The sequence below is a fragment of the Anopheles stephensi genome, chromosome 3 (genome assembly GCF_013141755.1).
Source record: "Anopheles stephensi strain Indian chromosome 3, UCI_ANSTEP_V1.0, whole genome shotgun sequence".
Classification (NCBI taxonomy): domain Eukaryota; kingdom Metazoa; phylum Arthropoda; class Insecta; order Diptera; family Culicidae; genus Anopheles; species Anopheles stephensi.
The window spans coordinates 84,085,827-84,097,077 of record NC_050203.1 but is presented as its reverse complement, the minus strand read 5'-3'; the positions used below and the strand labels follow the sequence as shown (position 1 = coordinate 84,097,077).

The 11,251-nt window shown below is 48.7% G+C and overlaps 6 protein-coding genes across 9 annotated transcripts; 2 read left to right on the top strand and 4 right to left on the bottom strand.

The window, feature by feature from the left end:
* Positions 1 to 12: 12 nt before the first annotated feature.
* LOC118513816 (protein O-glucosyltransferase 2-like) lies at positions 13 to 2,322 on the bottom strand. Its single transcript, XM_036060047.1, is given in 4 exon segments — positions 13 to 650; positions 717 to 1,058; positions 1,060 to 1,924; positions 1,992 to 2,322. Coding segments are annotated over 4 exon segments (1,548 nt in total). The 5' UTR covers positions 2,210 to 2,322; the 3' UTR covers positions 13 to 527.
* Positions 2,323 to 2,620: 298 nt separating this feature from the next.
* Positions 2,621 to 3,859, top strand: LOC118513824 (cAMP-dependent protein kinase catalytic subunit alpha-like). The gene is given in 3 exon segments (XM_036060060.1): positions 2,621 to 2,833; positions 2,835 to 2,894; positions 2,960 to 3,859. Coding segments are annotated over 3 exon segments (1,062 nt in total). The 5' UTR covers positions 2,621 to 2,719; the 3' UTR covers positions 3,848 to 3,859.
* LOC118513831 lies at positions 3,833 to 5,519 on the bottom strand. Of its 2 annotated transcripts, XM_036060075.1 has the most exons (4): positions 5,391 to 5,519; positions 4,876 to 5,208; positions 4,622 to 4,798; positions 3,833 to 4,556 (listed from the first exon to the last, which is right to left on the bottom strand). In XM_036060075.1, exons 2-4 carry the CDS (start codon positions 5,026 to 5,028, stop codon positions 4,503 to 4,505), a joined length of 384 nt encoding a protein of 127 aa, XP_035915968.1. In that variant the 5' UTR covers positions 5,029 to 5,208; positions 5,391 to 5,519; the 3' UTR covers positions 3,833 to 4,502. The 2 variants fall into 2 exon arrangements, with proteins under 2 accessions (XP_035915968.1, XP_035915967.1); XM_036060074.1 differs by having other exon boundaries at positions 4,876 to 5,513.
* Positions 5,520 to 5,642: 123 nt separating this feature from the next.
* On the top strand, positions 5,643 to 8,506 carry LOC118513826 (RING finger protein 121). Of its 3 annotated transcripts, none has more exons than XM_036060062.1 (6): positions 5,643 to 5,798; positions 6,288 to 6,521; positions 6,608 to 6,642; positions 6,877 to 7,018; positions 7,157 to 7,776; positions 7,848 to 8,506. In XM_036060062.1, the coding sequence occupies exons 2-6, from the start codon at positions 6,489 to 6,491 to the stop codon at positions 7,966 to 7,968; spliced, it is 951 nt and encodes a 316-aa protein (XP_035915955.1). In that variant the 5' UTR covers positions 5,643 to 5,798; positions 6,288 to 6,488; the 3' UTR covers positions 7,969 to 8,506. The 3 variants fall into 3 exon arrangements, with proteins under 3 accessions (XP_035915955.1, XP_035915958.1, XP_035915956.1); XM_036060063.1 differs by lacking the exon at positions 5,643 to 5,798 and adding an exon at positions 6,188 to 6,203; XM_036060065.1 differs by lacking the exon at positions 6,288 to 6,521 and having other exon boundaries at positions 5,648 to 5,798; positions 7,848 to 8,489.
* Positions 8,475 to 10,028, bottom strand: LOC118513821 (pyridine nucleotide-disulfide oxidoreductase domain-containing protein 1). Its single transcript, XM_036060056.1, is given in 2 exon segments — positions 8,475 to 9,509; positions 9,511 to 10,028. Coding segments are annotated over 2 exon segments (1,434 nt in total). The 5' UTR covers positions 9,994 to 10,028; the 3' UTR covers positions 8,475 to 8,558.
* Positions 8,475 to 11,115, bottom strand: LOC118513827 (28S ribosomal protein S18b, mitochondrial). Its single transcript, XM_036060066.1, has 2 exons — positions 10,999 to 11,115; positions 8,475 to 10,877 (listed from the first exon to the last, which is right to left on the bottom strand). The coding sequence occupies exon 2, from the start codon at positions 10,801 to 10,803 to the stop codon at positions 10,141 to 10,143; it is 663 nt and encodes a 220-aa protein (XP_035915959.1). The 5' UTR covers positions 10,804 to 10,877; positions 10,999 to 11,115; the 3' UTR covers positions 8,475 to 10,140.
* Positions 11,116 to 11,251: the final 136 nt, after the last annotated feature.

Here is an 11,251-nt window from a genome sequence, read left to right as displayed (position 1 = left end):
CCGACTCATCAGTTTTACTGTGGAAAGTTTGAAGTTTATTGAAGAACAGGCGAGATTGCTGAATAATATGCGCGCCAAAAACACGGTCACTACACTTGAGTACATTCGAACGTTCTTCCTGGTTGATTTTGAACATCTATAATCCTCCTCACCCACGACTAGCAGTTCTGTACTGATTGTACGTAAGATTAATCGTACAGTTACCTCACCTACGTTCCTCTAATATAATACTTTCTCCGCACCTAGTAGTGAGTTCAAGCCCCGTTGCTAGAGATCTAATCTCCCGAGAGTCAGGACCTTTTATCGCTCACTCACTGTCATGTAAAGAGGAAAGGAGAAGAAAACACTGAAAATGCCCTACTGGAAATGATAACGTAACGATCACAGCTCGCTGGTTGCGTCATAGAATAGGTTTCGATTAGTTGTAGCACGATTTTGCGGTTTGCTTGTTTCGCCAGAGATAGAAACTAAACTCCAACTCGTGCGTCACGTGCGGTAACTGTGCGGTTATCGATTGCGCCGCCCCTTTACAGCTCATCCCTCGGAAGCGTCGTGCGCTCGCACGGACAGTGGTACGATTCCTCGGACTGTTCAATCTTTTCCATGCCGGGCTGTACTTGAATCGGGCTGACGATATATTTGGCATATTCCTGAAAACATTTTCAAAGGATTGTAAGGACTCTGTAAGGAAGACCTGCTGTGTATCGTCCGCTTACCTTAAACAACAACGCATGATAGCAGTAAATGTCCAGCGGTAGCAGGTTGGCGTTAATGAACGCGTTCGCATTATCCCGAATTTCTCTAGCCTTTTCATCGTTTTCCCGGGCCCACTCGATCTGCTGCACCAAATCGGACAGATCCGCCTCGAACGGGATGTAGTGGCGCAAGGGCACCAGCTTCCGGTAGAAGTGTTCGTAGTAGAACGAATTCTGCTTCATCACGACCGAGCTGCCGGCCAACAGGTACGGCAACCGATACGCTGCCACCGTCCCATCCACATTCACCTGATACCGGTAGTCGAAGAAATCGTGCATAGAAATGTGTGCCACACGCGGTCCCAAACTCACTTTCCTCGTCGCGGAAGAAGAAAAAGTTCGTGAGCGACGCGTTCAACAGCTCCGGATAGCGGCGGGATAACGCTACCAGCTCGAGCCGTTCGCGCCTCGCATCCCGCCCGCGCCAGAACGCTTTGGCGTGTTTTTCGGCCCACGGAAGGCCTCGCTTTTGCACGGACAGCATGTCAAGCATCACTCGGCCCATATTCTCCAGCGTCGATTCGGTGATATCGTACGTTGGCATCACAATGTCGAACGTATCGTCACTTCCGCACCAGGAAAATATTGGATACGGCCCGGTCGTGCGACTGGGGCCACCCTTTTTCACCAGTGGCCAATCACCCAGATTCACAAACATCTCCATATCGGGCAGGGTAAACTTGCGCGCTAGGGAAAGCAGAATGGTGTCCATAAATTTGCTAAAGCCGGTGTGCTGCCCATAGCAACGACGGTGCACCTGGTTGCGTAGGATGACGTAGTTGCAGTGTGAAATGCTACCCGGTTTATCGTACTGTTGGATCATGCGTGTGCGCAGGCTGGAGAAGTTGATCGCTCGAAAGGGTATCAGATCCATATCGATCTGTGGATCGCCGGCAGGACAGTCGACCGTTTCAAGCCACTCTTCGACGGACCCTTGCGGACAGTAGCACTGTTCGGAGTAAAGGGTGCCGGGAATGGAGAACGGGGAACCGTTCAGATGAGCACCGTTATGGCGCACGTGTATCGTGACGTCACTGCACGATTCGGCCAGCCTGTAGCGAACGATGCTTGACCCATCGTGCCGGTCGATCTGATTCAGCCGATACCGGCACGACCCGAACCGCGACTGTCCAATGATGTGTACGTCGTACTTTTGAGATTCATTGATTCTGTAAAGAAGAGCGCATATCGATTGTATGAGCTAGGGAAGAAACAGCCGCCGGGCGACTATCATACTTCTGATTGTCGATGTCTCTTGGTTCGATGAAAAAGTAACGCGCCGGCAGGGTGGCCCGATCCGGCATCTCTACGCCCGGGCCCCAGACGCGACTGTTTTTCGCATCCACCATCACCGCACTACCACGGTCCGCACTGCCACAGGAAGCAAAGTAACAGGAGTGTAGCACTATCAGCAACCAACACCAGTACCGGTGCTTTCGTGGTTGATCCTCCATGACCGACGAATGAGGGCAAGCGGGACGAGAGAAAAGTGGTTTGAGCGCGTAAAAGTTATTGGACCGTGACACGACGCAATCGAGATTACACACAGCGTGCAGATGCTAGGAAGAGCGATTCGTTTGTTTGTAAACAAACCGTCTGACAGGAATGTGAGCAGTGAGAACAGCTGGCGTTGGGTGAGATGAGATGAGATGAGAAGCGATTTTTGAGTGAAAAGGTGCGTGAAGGATTTTTGAAAATGCGCGTGAGTGAAGGGAGAAAATGTGAATTGAACAAATTGCACAACTACCTTTTTTTCAAATTAAGTAATAATATTTTCGGTATGATTAAAAACAGAAAGGACAGGCCTAATGGAATATGTCAATTGTTTTTATTCAACGAGAACGGTCCGGTTGTCTTTCCTTTTGCAATGACCGATGCAGTGACTCAAAAACTCCACACCAAATATCACAGTAGCCCGGACTACCAAACTATCGCCAGACGTTGCATTTTTTCGAAGCCCAAAAATGAAGCAAGATTCTGCACAGAAGTTTTCCCCCAACAGCGACTATCGCCAAACTTTAAACCGTCTGAAGGCAGAATTCGAGCGACGGTACAATGACCAGAAACAGGTCCTCGATTGCATCGCTTACGGAGTATGAAATTATACGCACTCTTGGTTCCGGAGCGTTCGGGACGGTGGTGAGTAATTGTGCCGCCTGTTCTGGAATAAGACGCTCTTAACGCCAATGCCTTTCATAATGAAGAAACTTATCAAACGAAAATCAAGCGGAGACTACTATGCCATGAAGATACTGTCCAAGGAACGGATCATCTACCAGAAGCAACTGCAGCACACGACCAATGAGAAACGGATCCTGCAGGCCATTCGGTTCCCGTTCGTCGTGAATCTGGAAACGTGCTACAAGGACAATTCCTACATCTATCTCGTAATGCCGTTTGTGAATGGTGGCGAAATGTTCACACTGCTCCGGCGGTCGCGCAGATTTTCCGAACAGCAGGCATCCTTCTACGGTGCACAGGTGGCACTCGCGCTGGAGTATCTGCACGCCTGCAACCTTATCTATCGTGATCTGAAACCGGAGAATCTGCTTGTCGACTACCGTGGCTACGTGAAGGTAGCCGATTTTGGATTTTGCAAGGTAATCAAAGAGAGAACCTGGACACTGTGTGGCACACCGGAATATCTCGCACCGGAAATCATTCAAGCGAAAGGGTACGGGAAAAGTGTCGACTGGTGGTCGTTTGGTGTCTTGTTGTACGAGATGGGTGCCGGTTACTCTCCGTTCTACGTCAACAGTGCCGATCAGATGGCGTTGTTCGAGCGAATCTGCAAAGGGAAGTACAAGTTCCCGAAGAACTTCTCGTCCGATCTGTGCGATCTGGTGCACCATCTGCTGCAGACCGACCTGTCCAGGCGGTACGGTAATCTGCGCAACGGGTGCGAGGACATTAAACAGCACGCGTGGTTCAAGTCGACCAACTGGTGCGCCATACTGAACCGCGAGCTATCCGCTCCTTACGTACCGAAGCTGCAAGGGCCGGGTGACGCCTCCCTGTTCGATGTGCACGATGAGCATCACCTGAAGATAGCCTCAAAGTGCCTGTATGCGAAAGAGTTTGCAGATTTTTAAGCTTTATTCTCGCGTAACGCAACAGTGGAGGATGTCCAATTCGTTGGACTTTTTTTTTACAGTGTCGCTGGTGAGAAGAAATAGTAAAGCAAATCTTATTCCATTATAAGAGAGTAGTGTGTAGGAGATTTACAATAATTTATAAATTATGGCCCAGCCATCATCGTGGTGACACGGGTTTCGGTAGCAGCCGTGTTAAAATTGCGGCACCTTAAGACTAATGGCACGCCCAAAGCGAGAGGTAAGCCGTCGCAGTGAGTGATCGGCCGATTCTTCACCATCCTTAGTAGCTGTCCTCGGAGCGGCTGGCTTTGATGTATTGCGTTTGTGCACCTTTCCAGAAAGTCGGGCTTTACCGGGTGCCCGCAGGCTGTTGCGTGATTTTCCCGCTCCGCGGATTACTGCTCCATCGTCGACCGATACAGCACGTCGAGCCTTCAATTTTTGTGCCTCCAATTGTACACCTCGATTCATCGCTGCCTGATGTTTGCGCAATTTTTGTGCAAGCAAAAACGAGATCGACCGATTGTTTATATTCCGCAATCCTGCCTGCAACTCTAACTGTCCTTGATGGTACTCTTGGGTGGGAGAGTTAGGAGGAACTTCCGTTGGAAAACAGGAATCCTCTTCGCCCAAACGAACAAACGCGTTGGGATCAATCGCTGCGTTTGAAAACAGCATTGAGTGAACCGGCAGCAGTGTGAGCATTCTGCAGGGTAGGAAAATCATCCATTTTACTTAAGCCGTGTTGAACAGAAGATCTTTGCTACTTACCACTTCGCTTTCGTGTGCATACATTCGGAAGCAGATTGGACAGAACGGTTTACGGTGCATTTTCATGTGCGTGATCATGCTGAGCAGCGTGTGCAGCGAGTATTGGCATTCGAAGCAATAAAACTTTGGACCACGTAACGAGTCCAGTGTAAGTGAAGTGTACGCTTGGACATAACTCTACAGAAAAAAGGGGGCGCAAACACGGTGTTGTTGGTCATTCTGTCTCAAAAAACCCTTCGCGTCTGTTTACTAACCTGGGAGCAGTTGCGGTTGGATGACGCTTCCCCGCAGTAGAGCACCATGTTTTCATTTTCATCTTTACAAATGGCATCCTGTTTGAACACGGGTGCAGCAACAGCATTCACGGTTTCTGCCGACTCCGAACGTTCCACTGTTTCAGTCGACATTACGATTAACACTTGACTAATTGGCGCGATGCTTGATACTGGCCAAGGATACCAATCGCTACGGACCGTATACGAGAAAACCACGGTTGGATGCTGACGAATGTGATGCTGAATCTGAGGTAGTGTCTCGGATTGGGCGGCCTGCGCTGTGCACTCAAAATTCGCGGCTTACTTTGATCGCTTGTGGTGACAGATAAACAGAGATGTGGATTACACCAGTGTGAGTGTGTTTCGCATGTCAGTGCCATCTTTGGTCGTTGGCTGCTGGTTTTTCATCAAACAATGGTGGAACAAGTACAGATGATCATAGAAACACGATCTATATCCTTTTGCTGGCTAAATAAAGCAAAATGTAAGCTTACCAAAGTGTTGTAGATGGTAAGCAACGAAAGGATCGCCTTTAGAGTCCTTTAGGTTGTGTGAGTATCGGCTTGTTTATGCCGCCTGTAGACGATGCGTGCAGGCAGCCTTGAATAAAGCGGAACAAAAAGTAAATAAAATAACGGTAGTTTTGTTTACGTGTGGAAGCTAAACAAGGATAGCAAACATTTCTATTCAATTTTGCAAATGGAAGCTTGGTAAGAACAGGAAGCAAGGAGCAAGTAAAGAAAGCAAGCATAGTAGGCCAGGACCGCACGATGATGAGGGCGCGTGCACCGATGGGTCGAGGATTAGCTATCGGCAACCAACACACTCAAAAGTACATAGTCCAGAAAATCATCGCAGCAGTACGATCAGCTCGTTCGGTGGTAATAGCGCCCAAAAGATAAGTAAGGAACAATTCCTACAGCTCCAAATGATAGCCAGGATTCATTTTGATGTACAGTGTGTGGCCGGATCATTCATACCAGTTACCGTTAAACTCAGCACTGTTCAGAAAACTTACCCCGATATTAAGTTATGATTTGGTTTTCATGACTCTACTTAAAAAGATGAAAGGAGAGGAGTAATGCTCTTCAATTATCCCCATAGAATTTCACCTAGAACATTGAAGAAATAGCGGAGGGAAAGAAAGGAAGTCTAATCCCAAAACGAGCATCTTAAAAGTCTCAAAATCGTCACTAACCAGAAAAAAAAGGAATTTCCGATAGTTTTGCTACGTCCACGCAATGCGCTACTAAATGTTTTAGCTCACCAAACAATACAGGCAACCCTGCGCACACATCTGTCAACGCGTGTGTATCTGTCAAACGAGCTGTCAGTAGGAAAATTGAAAACAACAATAAAACTTTTTTTCCCCATCTCTCTCCCTCGGTCAGAGCAAATTGCTGGTGATGGTGGTGATGACGAACGAAAAACTCAGGTTAAAATAAGTTAATCGAACTGCCGCCTGTCTGTGTTACTGTGAGTGGTTTGGCTAAAGTTGGGTGGTTTTCCGATACGAACCCGCGTGAACGTGCTTTGAGTGCGGCAGGCGCAACATTTGTGACTAAAAATCCGTACAGAGAACTGCCGCCAACATGAATCTGCACGAGCCGGTTGATCCGAACAAGGTCTTGCCAAAAACCAGAACCAGAAAAAAACATACCTGAATTGCAAGTTGAATAAGCAATTGCTTTATCTCGATTTATCATTGCAGCCCTTCGATGAGCTGACGCCGGAGGAAAAAATGAGGTAAAACCATGCGACTGCTGCATACGTATTGTTGAATGGTGTCCCCACAGTCAACGTGCGGGGATGGGGGCAGCGGTTTTTTTTATCGATCGTTTATTATCGATGCCGTGACCGCGCTATTCCTTGTTGAGCGTCAAGTGACTCAACTCAATCATTTATCTGCATCTCCGATTTAACCATGTATGACTTCTGTTTACTTTTTTTCCCACCCCTTTTGCGCAATTTGTTTCGCAGACTGGAGCACATTAAAATGTACGAAAAACACAAGGGCCATGAATCGATGCACATGGAAATGGTGGTAATACTGCTGGTCACACTCATAATCGCCCAGGTCGTGCTGGTAGAATGGAAGAAACGCCACTACAGATCATACTCGGTACGTAGCGCACCGATACCCGAAAATAATCCACTTAGTATGCACGCGCGTGCCCCCAAAAACCGCGGAGAGCGAAGCATACTTAGATTCTGGTCGACGGAAAGCAACGTTTACGTTTCTCCTCCCCTTCCTTTGCAGCTAATGACACTGCTCGCCCTGTGGGTGATCCCTTTCGTGCTCAGCCTACACAGCCAGTACTGGCGGTTTATCTTCTTCTGGCTAATATTCAGCTGCATCACCGGTCTGGTGATGCGCAAAGCGGTCCGCAAACCAATCTCCGGCACGACACCCCGGCTAGTGTACAAATGGTTTTACTTCATCTACAAGCTAAGCTATCTGCTCGGCATCATCGGGTACGTCGTGATGATGTTTACGTTTTTCGGTGTCAACTTCATCTTCAATCAGCCGCCGCACACGTGGATGGACGTGGGACTGTTGCTGGTATTTTACGGGCTGTACTACGGGGTGCTGGGCAGGGATATATCGGAAATCTGTGCCGATAAGATGGCCTGCCACATCGGGTACTACACACCGAAGGGTATACCGACGCGGCACCTCGAGCGTAATGTGTGTGCCGTGTGCGGCAACCAGCTGCTGACGGACGTGAACGAGTCCGGTGTGATCGAGAACACGTACAAGCTGACCTGTGATCATGTGTTTCACGAGTTCTGCATCCGGGGGTGGTGCATCGTGGGGAAGAAGCAAACCTGCCCGTACTGCAAGGAAAAGGTGGACCTGAAGAAAATGTTCTGCAATCCGTAAGTATCCGGTACGGAGTGGTGTTTCTTTTTTCGAACTTTCCTTCTGAAGCGTCTGATTCTCTTTTTAGTTGGGAACGTCCCCATGTACTGTACGGCCAGCTGCTGGACTGGATCCGGTGGCTTGTCGCATGGCAGCCGCTAATATTGTTCATTGTGCAGGGCATCAACTGGTCGCTCGGGCTGGAGTAAGGCAGCTCTGTTCTCCGTTCCTTTTATTCCATCTCCTATCGGACGATTCCACTAGTCTCTAGGTGATGATTTAGTTGCATTGAGTGTAATTTAATTGAGCTGTTATTTTCTGTTCCCCTTTTGCCGCAATCGAAACCAAAAATTCCATACGAGGAAACGCAAACGCGCGGTACCCTTATGATTACTAGGTTGTAAACCGTTCTGCATCTTTCCCGGTGTTGTCGGGCAGACACGTATCACTTACTCTTTAGACACGAACCGTAGCTAGCACTGGGTGTGTTTTTGGGGCGTAAAACGTGGGAGACTTTAGGGACAATTATCACTCAATTCCGTCGTGTGGTGAGTTGGGTTCCCTTCTAAAGCAGGACCACCAGAAAACCCACGCTGCTGCTGAGGAGGACGGTTTATTTTAATGTATTATTTTCGTTGTTTGAACGTTGATTTCCTTTAACATCGGTTTTGCGATTTCTACCATAATTGTAAGAAAACCTTCGTGAAATATCATCTTTAACAAACAGGAAGCTTTAGAACTTTCCAATCCAATTTATTTTTCGCTTTTGTGCCATTCGTTCGGTACATTTGATCGTAACTTAGTCAAAGTAATCCTCAATATCGATGTCGGGATTCAGCAGGTCCTCCCCGTACGACGAAAGATCGAGCTGATTCAGGATAAGGTTCTCGCACGTCTCCTCCAGCCCCGTTTCACCCACCAACAGCGCACCCTGCAGGCGCCCATCCACCATCACAAACTTGATATACTCCAGTCCAGGCGTCATCCGAAGCAGCACCTCATACTTATCGTTCAAACCTTGTCCATTGTAGCGCCCTAGCAGAACCACCTGATAACCGAACAGGGTCGTCGCGTGGTTGAACATTTCAAAGCAAAAGTCCTGATAAATCTCTTCCCCGGCACGCTTGGCGGCCATGCTCCGGGCGGCCATTGCACCCATCTGGCGGGCCTGTGTCCACAGACGCATCTGGAACCAGTGTGGTGCGTGTTCCCAGCCGGCGTAACAAACATCGCCGGCTGCGTAGATGTCCTCGACGGACGTTTCCATCGACCAGTTGACGAAGAGACCTCCGTCCGGTCCTAGTTTGAATGGTCGATCGCCGGTCCAGCTAATGGCCGGAACGACACCGGTCGCAGATACTACGAAATCACACTCCAGCGTCGTTCCATCCGTCAGGAGCACCTTCAATCCGGAGTTGATTTCGTGAATGTCCTCAACCTCCACCGAGTGATGAATCGTTACTTTGTTGCCGCTCCGTGACGAACCGTCCCCATGCTTCTGGATGTCAAAGGCACGATGCCAATCGGGTCCTAAGGCGGCTCCACGCTTAGCTCCGCCAGTAGCTGCCTCCTGCTGCTGGTCCGTATACCGCATTCGCTTGTAGATCGTCTTTTGCTTCTCTGTTCCTCCAGCCTTTTTGCTTAACCGCTCCCTGAAGAAAGTGGCCGCACCGGAATCGACAAACGTGGAGCTTATGTACGGATCCTTTATCACCCAATGGATTTCCTCCATTCCATCCACTTCGTACACCGAGTTCCGACGCGATGCCACCATTTCCAACGACCACCAGCCGGTTTGCTGTGTGAATGCGCTTGCGAAATTCTTCCACCGATTCCGTGTCGCGTATACCGATCACATTCGCATTTCCTTTTGCCTTATCGATTATGTTTGGTCTGGCACCGGTGCACAGACACAGAAATTGGTACTGGATGCACCTTCCTGCGGTTGTTCTTATCAGGTGATTCTCACTCACGATCGTATCCAGTTGATCGAGCAGAACGTCGATGTTGTTTGCTGAAGCAAGTTCGCCCGTGCTTTTTTCTTCCACATCGAAGCGGTTAAGAATTTTACCCAGCGGAACCACATTGGTGACTGCTTTGACGAGGGAAGACTCGGTTAGCAGCAGAATCCGGTCCGTTGCGTTTGCTCGCAGAAGGTTCAGCGTTTCAGCACAAGTCACGCCGGCAATTCCACCTCCCACGATAACATACGTGTACGAGAGGGAGTCCGCCATTACACTTCTTTTTGGATTGATTCTTCTATTTAGCACCACAAAACGAAATATTCCTTCACACTACGTAAATCGTCTACTTTCATTCGGCAGTTCCTTCAAAATGCTTCACTTATCAAACTAACAGCACGCACCTGGCGCGCAGATTTCCTACTTGGAGGACGAATTGCTTTCCTTTGCAGGGTAGTATTCGCTGTAATCGTACTCCCGGAACGGCACATCAAACGTAAGCATTCCGCGGTCCATAGCCCGCTCTACGGCGACCAACAGCTGCGTGTGCTTTTTCTGGCACAACCCTGTCACCCGGTAGCTAAGCACCTCACCCGTTTGCGGCGAAATAAACTGCTTCAGCAGATCGACGTTGTTGTGGTCCAGCACCAGGTACTCATCGCGACAGATCGGACAAGGATTGCCGGTCGAAATGCGTCCTTTGCGGATGCAAGTCTTGCGGGTCAGTTTCGGTGGGTAAGGACCTTTGTGATTGCGACGGTACTGTTTCCACACTGGATCGTCCTGGTACGTCTGGCGGTAAGCGTCGCTGGCCAGATAACGGATGCTTGTCTCCACCGGAATCACGCGGGAGCGATCCTTCGGATCGTCCGTCGGCTGCTTGGATGCAGCTGCGTCACCTTCCTCTTGTGGTTCGGGTTCCTCAGCTAGTGCTGCTTCTTCTGTGGCTTCACTTTCTGGCTTTGTAGCGTGCCGTTGCAATGCGGTTGATGATAAAAACCTTGCTTGGCCGGTGCCAGTGGTCAGTAAACTTTGGCGATAAATAGAGATGAGTTCAGCACCGAATAAGCGCAACACTGACATTGTGATCGATGACGGCTTCGTGTGACGTAATGCAGGCTGTTTGAAGTGTTTCTGTGCCGCACAAGTCGATTTTGCTGCAACAATCGGAATATTCTGTCGTGAATCATTCGATGAGGGATTGGATAATCTTTGCAAAGCACTAGCGAATCGAAATTTTCCTAAAAATGGTCTTTCTTGCTTATAAAATGAACTTACCGGCTCCAAATTGGATGGTGTTTGGTGAGCGATAGGAAAAACAAAGTCTGTCACCCTCGCATTGGCGTGCACGTTGCGCTCCGAGGTATGTGATCCATAACGCCTCGGTTTGTTTACATTTAAAATCGCAGCCAAAGATCGGTATTAAGTAAAAGTTGTTTTAGAGGAAGCTTTCTAAAGTACTTAAAATACTTATTTTCTATCGCAAAGAATAGTTTTATATCGAATAAATAGATGAAAAACTTTTAAAATC

Excerpts from the sequence above, each read along its gene's own strand:
- LOC118513831 (XM_036060075.1), bottom strand. The coding sequence starts at position 5,028 with ATGTCGACTGAAACAGTGGAACGTTCGGAGTCGGCAGAAACCGTGAAT. Across the intron at positions 4,799-4,875 it reads CCAACCGCAACTGCTCCCAG|AGTTATGTCCAAGCGTACAC; the intron begins GTTAGTAAACAG and ends TTTTTTCTGTAG. Across the intron at positions 4,557-4,621 it reads ATGCACACGAAAGCGAAGTG|AATGCTCACACTGCTGCCGG; the intron begins GTAAGTAGCAAA and ends CCTACCCTGCAG.
- LOC118513826 (XM_036060062.1), top strand. The coding sequence starts at position 6,489 with ATGAATCTGCACGAGCCGGTTGATCCGAACAAG. Across the intron at positions 6,522-6,607 it reads AGCCGGTTGATCCGAACAAG|CCCTTCGATGAGCTGACGCC; the intron begins GTCTTGCCAAAA and ends TTATCATTGCAG. Across the intron at positions 7,777-7,847 it reads AAGAAAATGTTCTGCAATCC|TTGGGAACGTCCCCATGTAC; the intron begins GTAAGTATCCGG and ends TTCTCTTTTTAG.
- LOC118513827 (XM_036060066.1), bottom strand. The coding sequence starts at position 10,803 with ATGTCAGTGTTGCGCTTATTCGGTGCTGAACTCATCTCTATTTATCGC.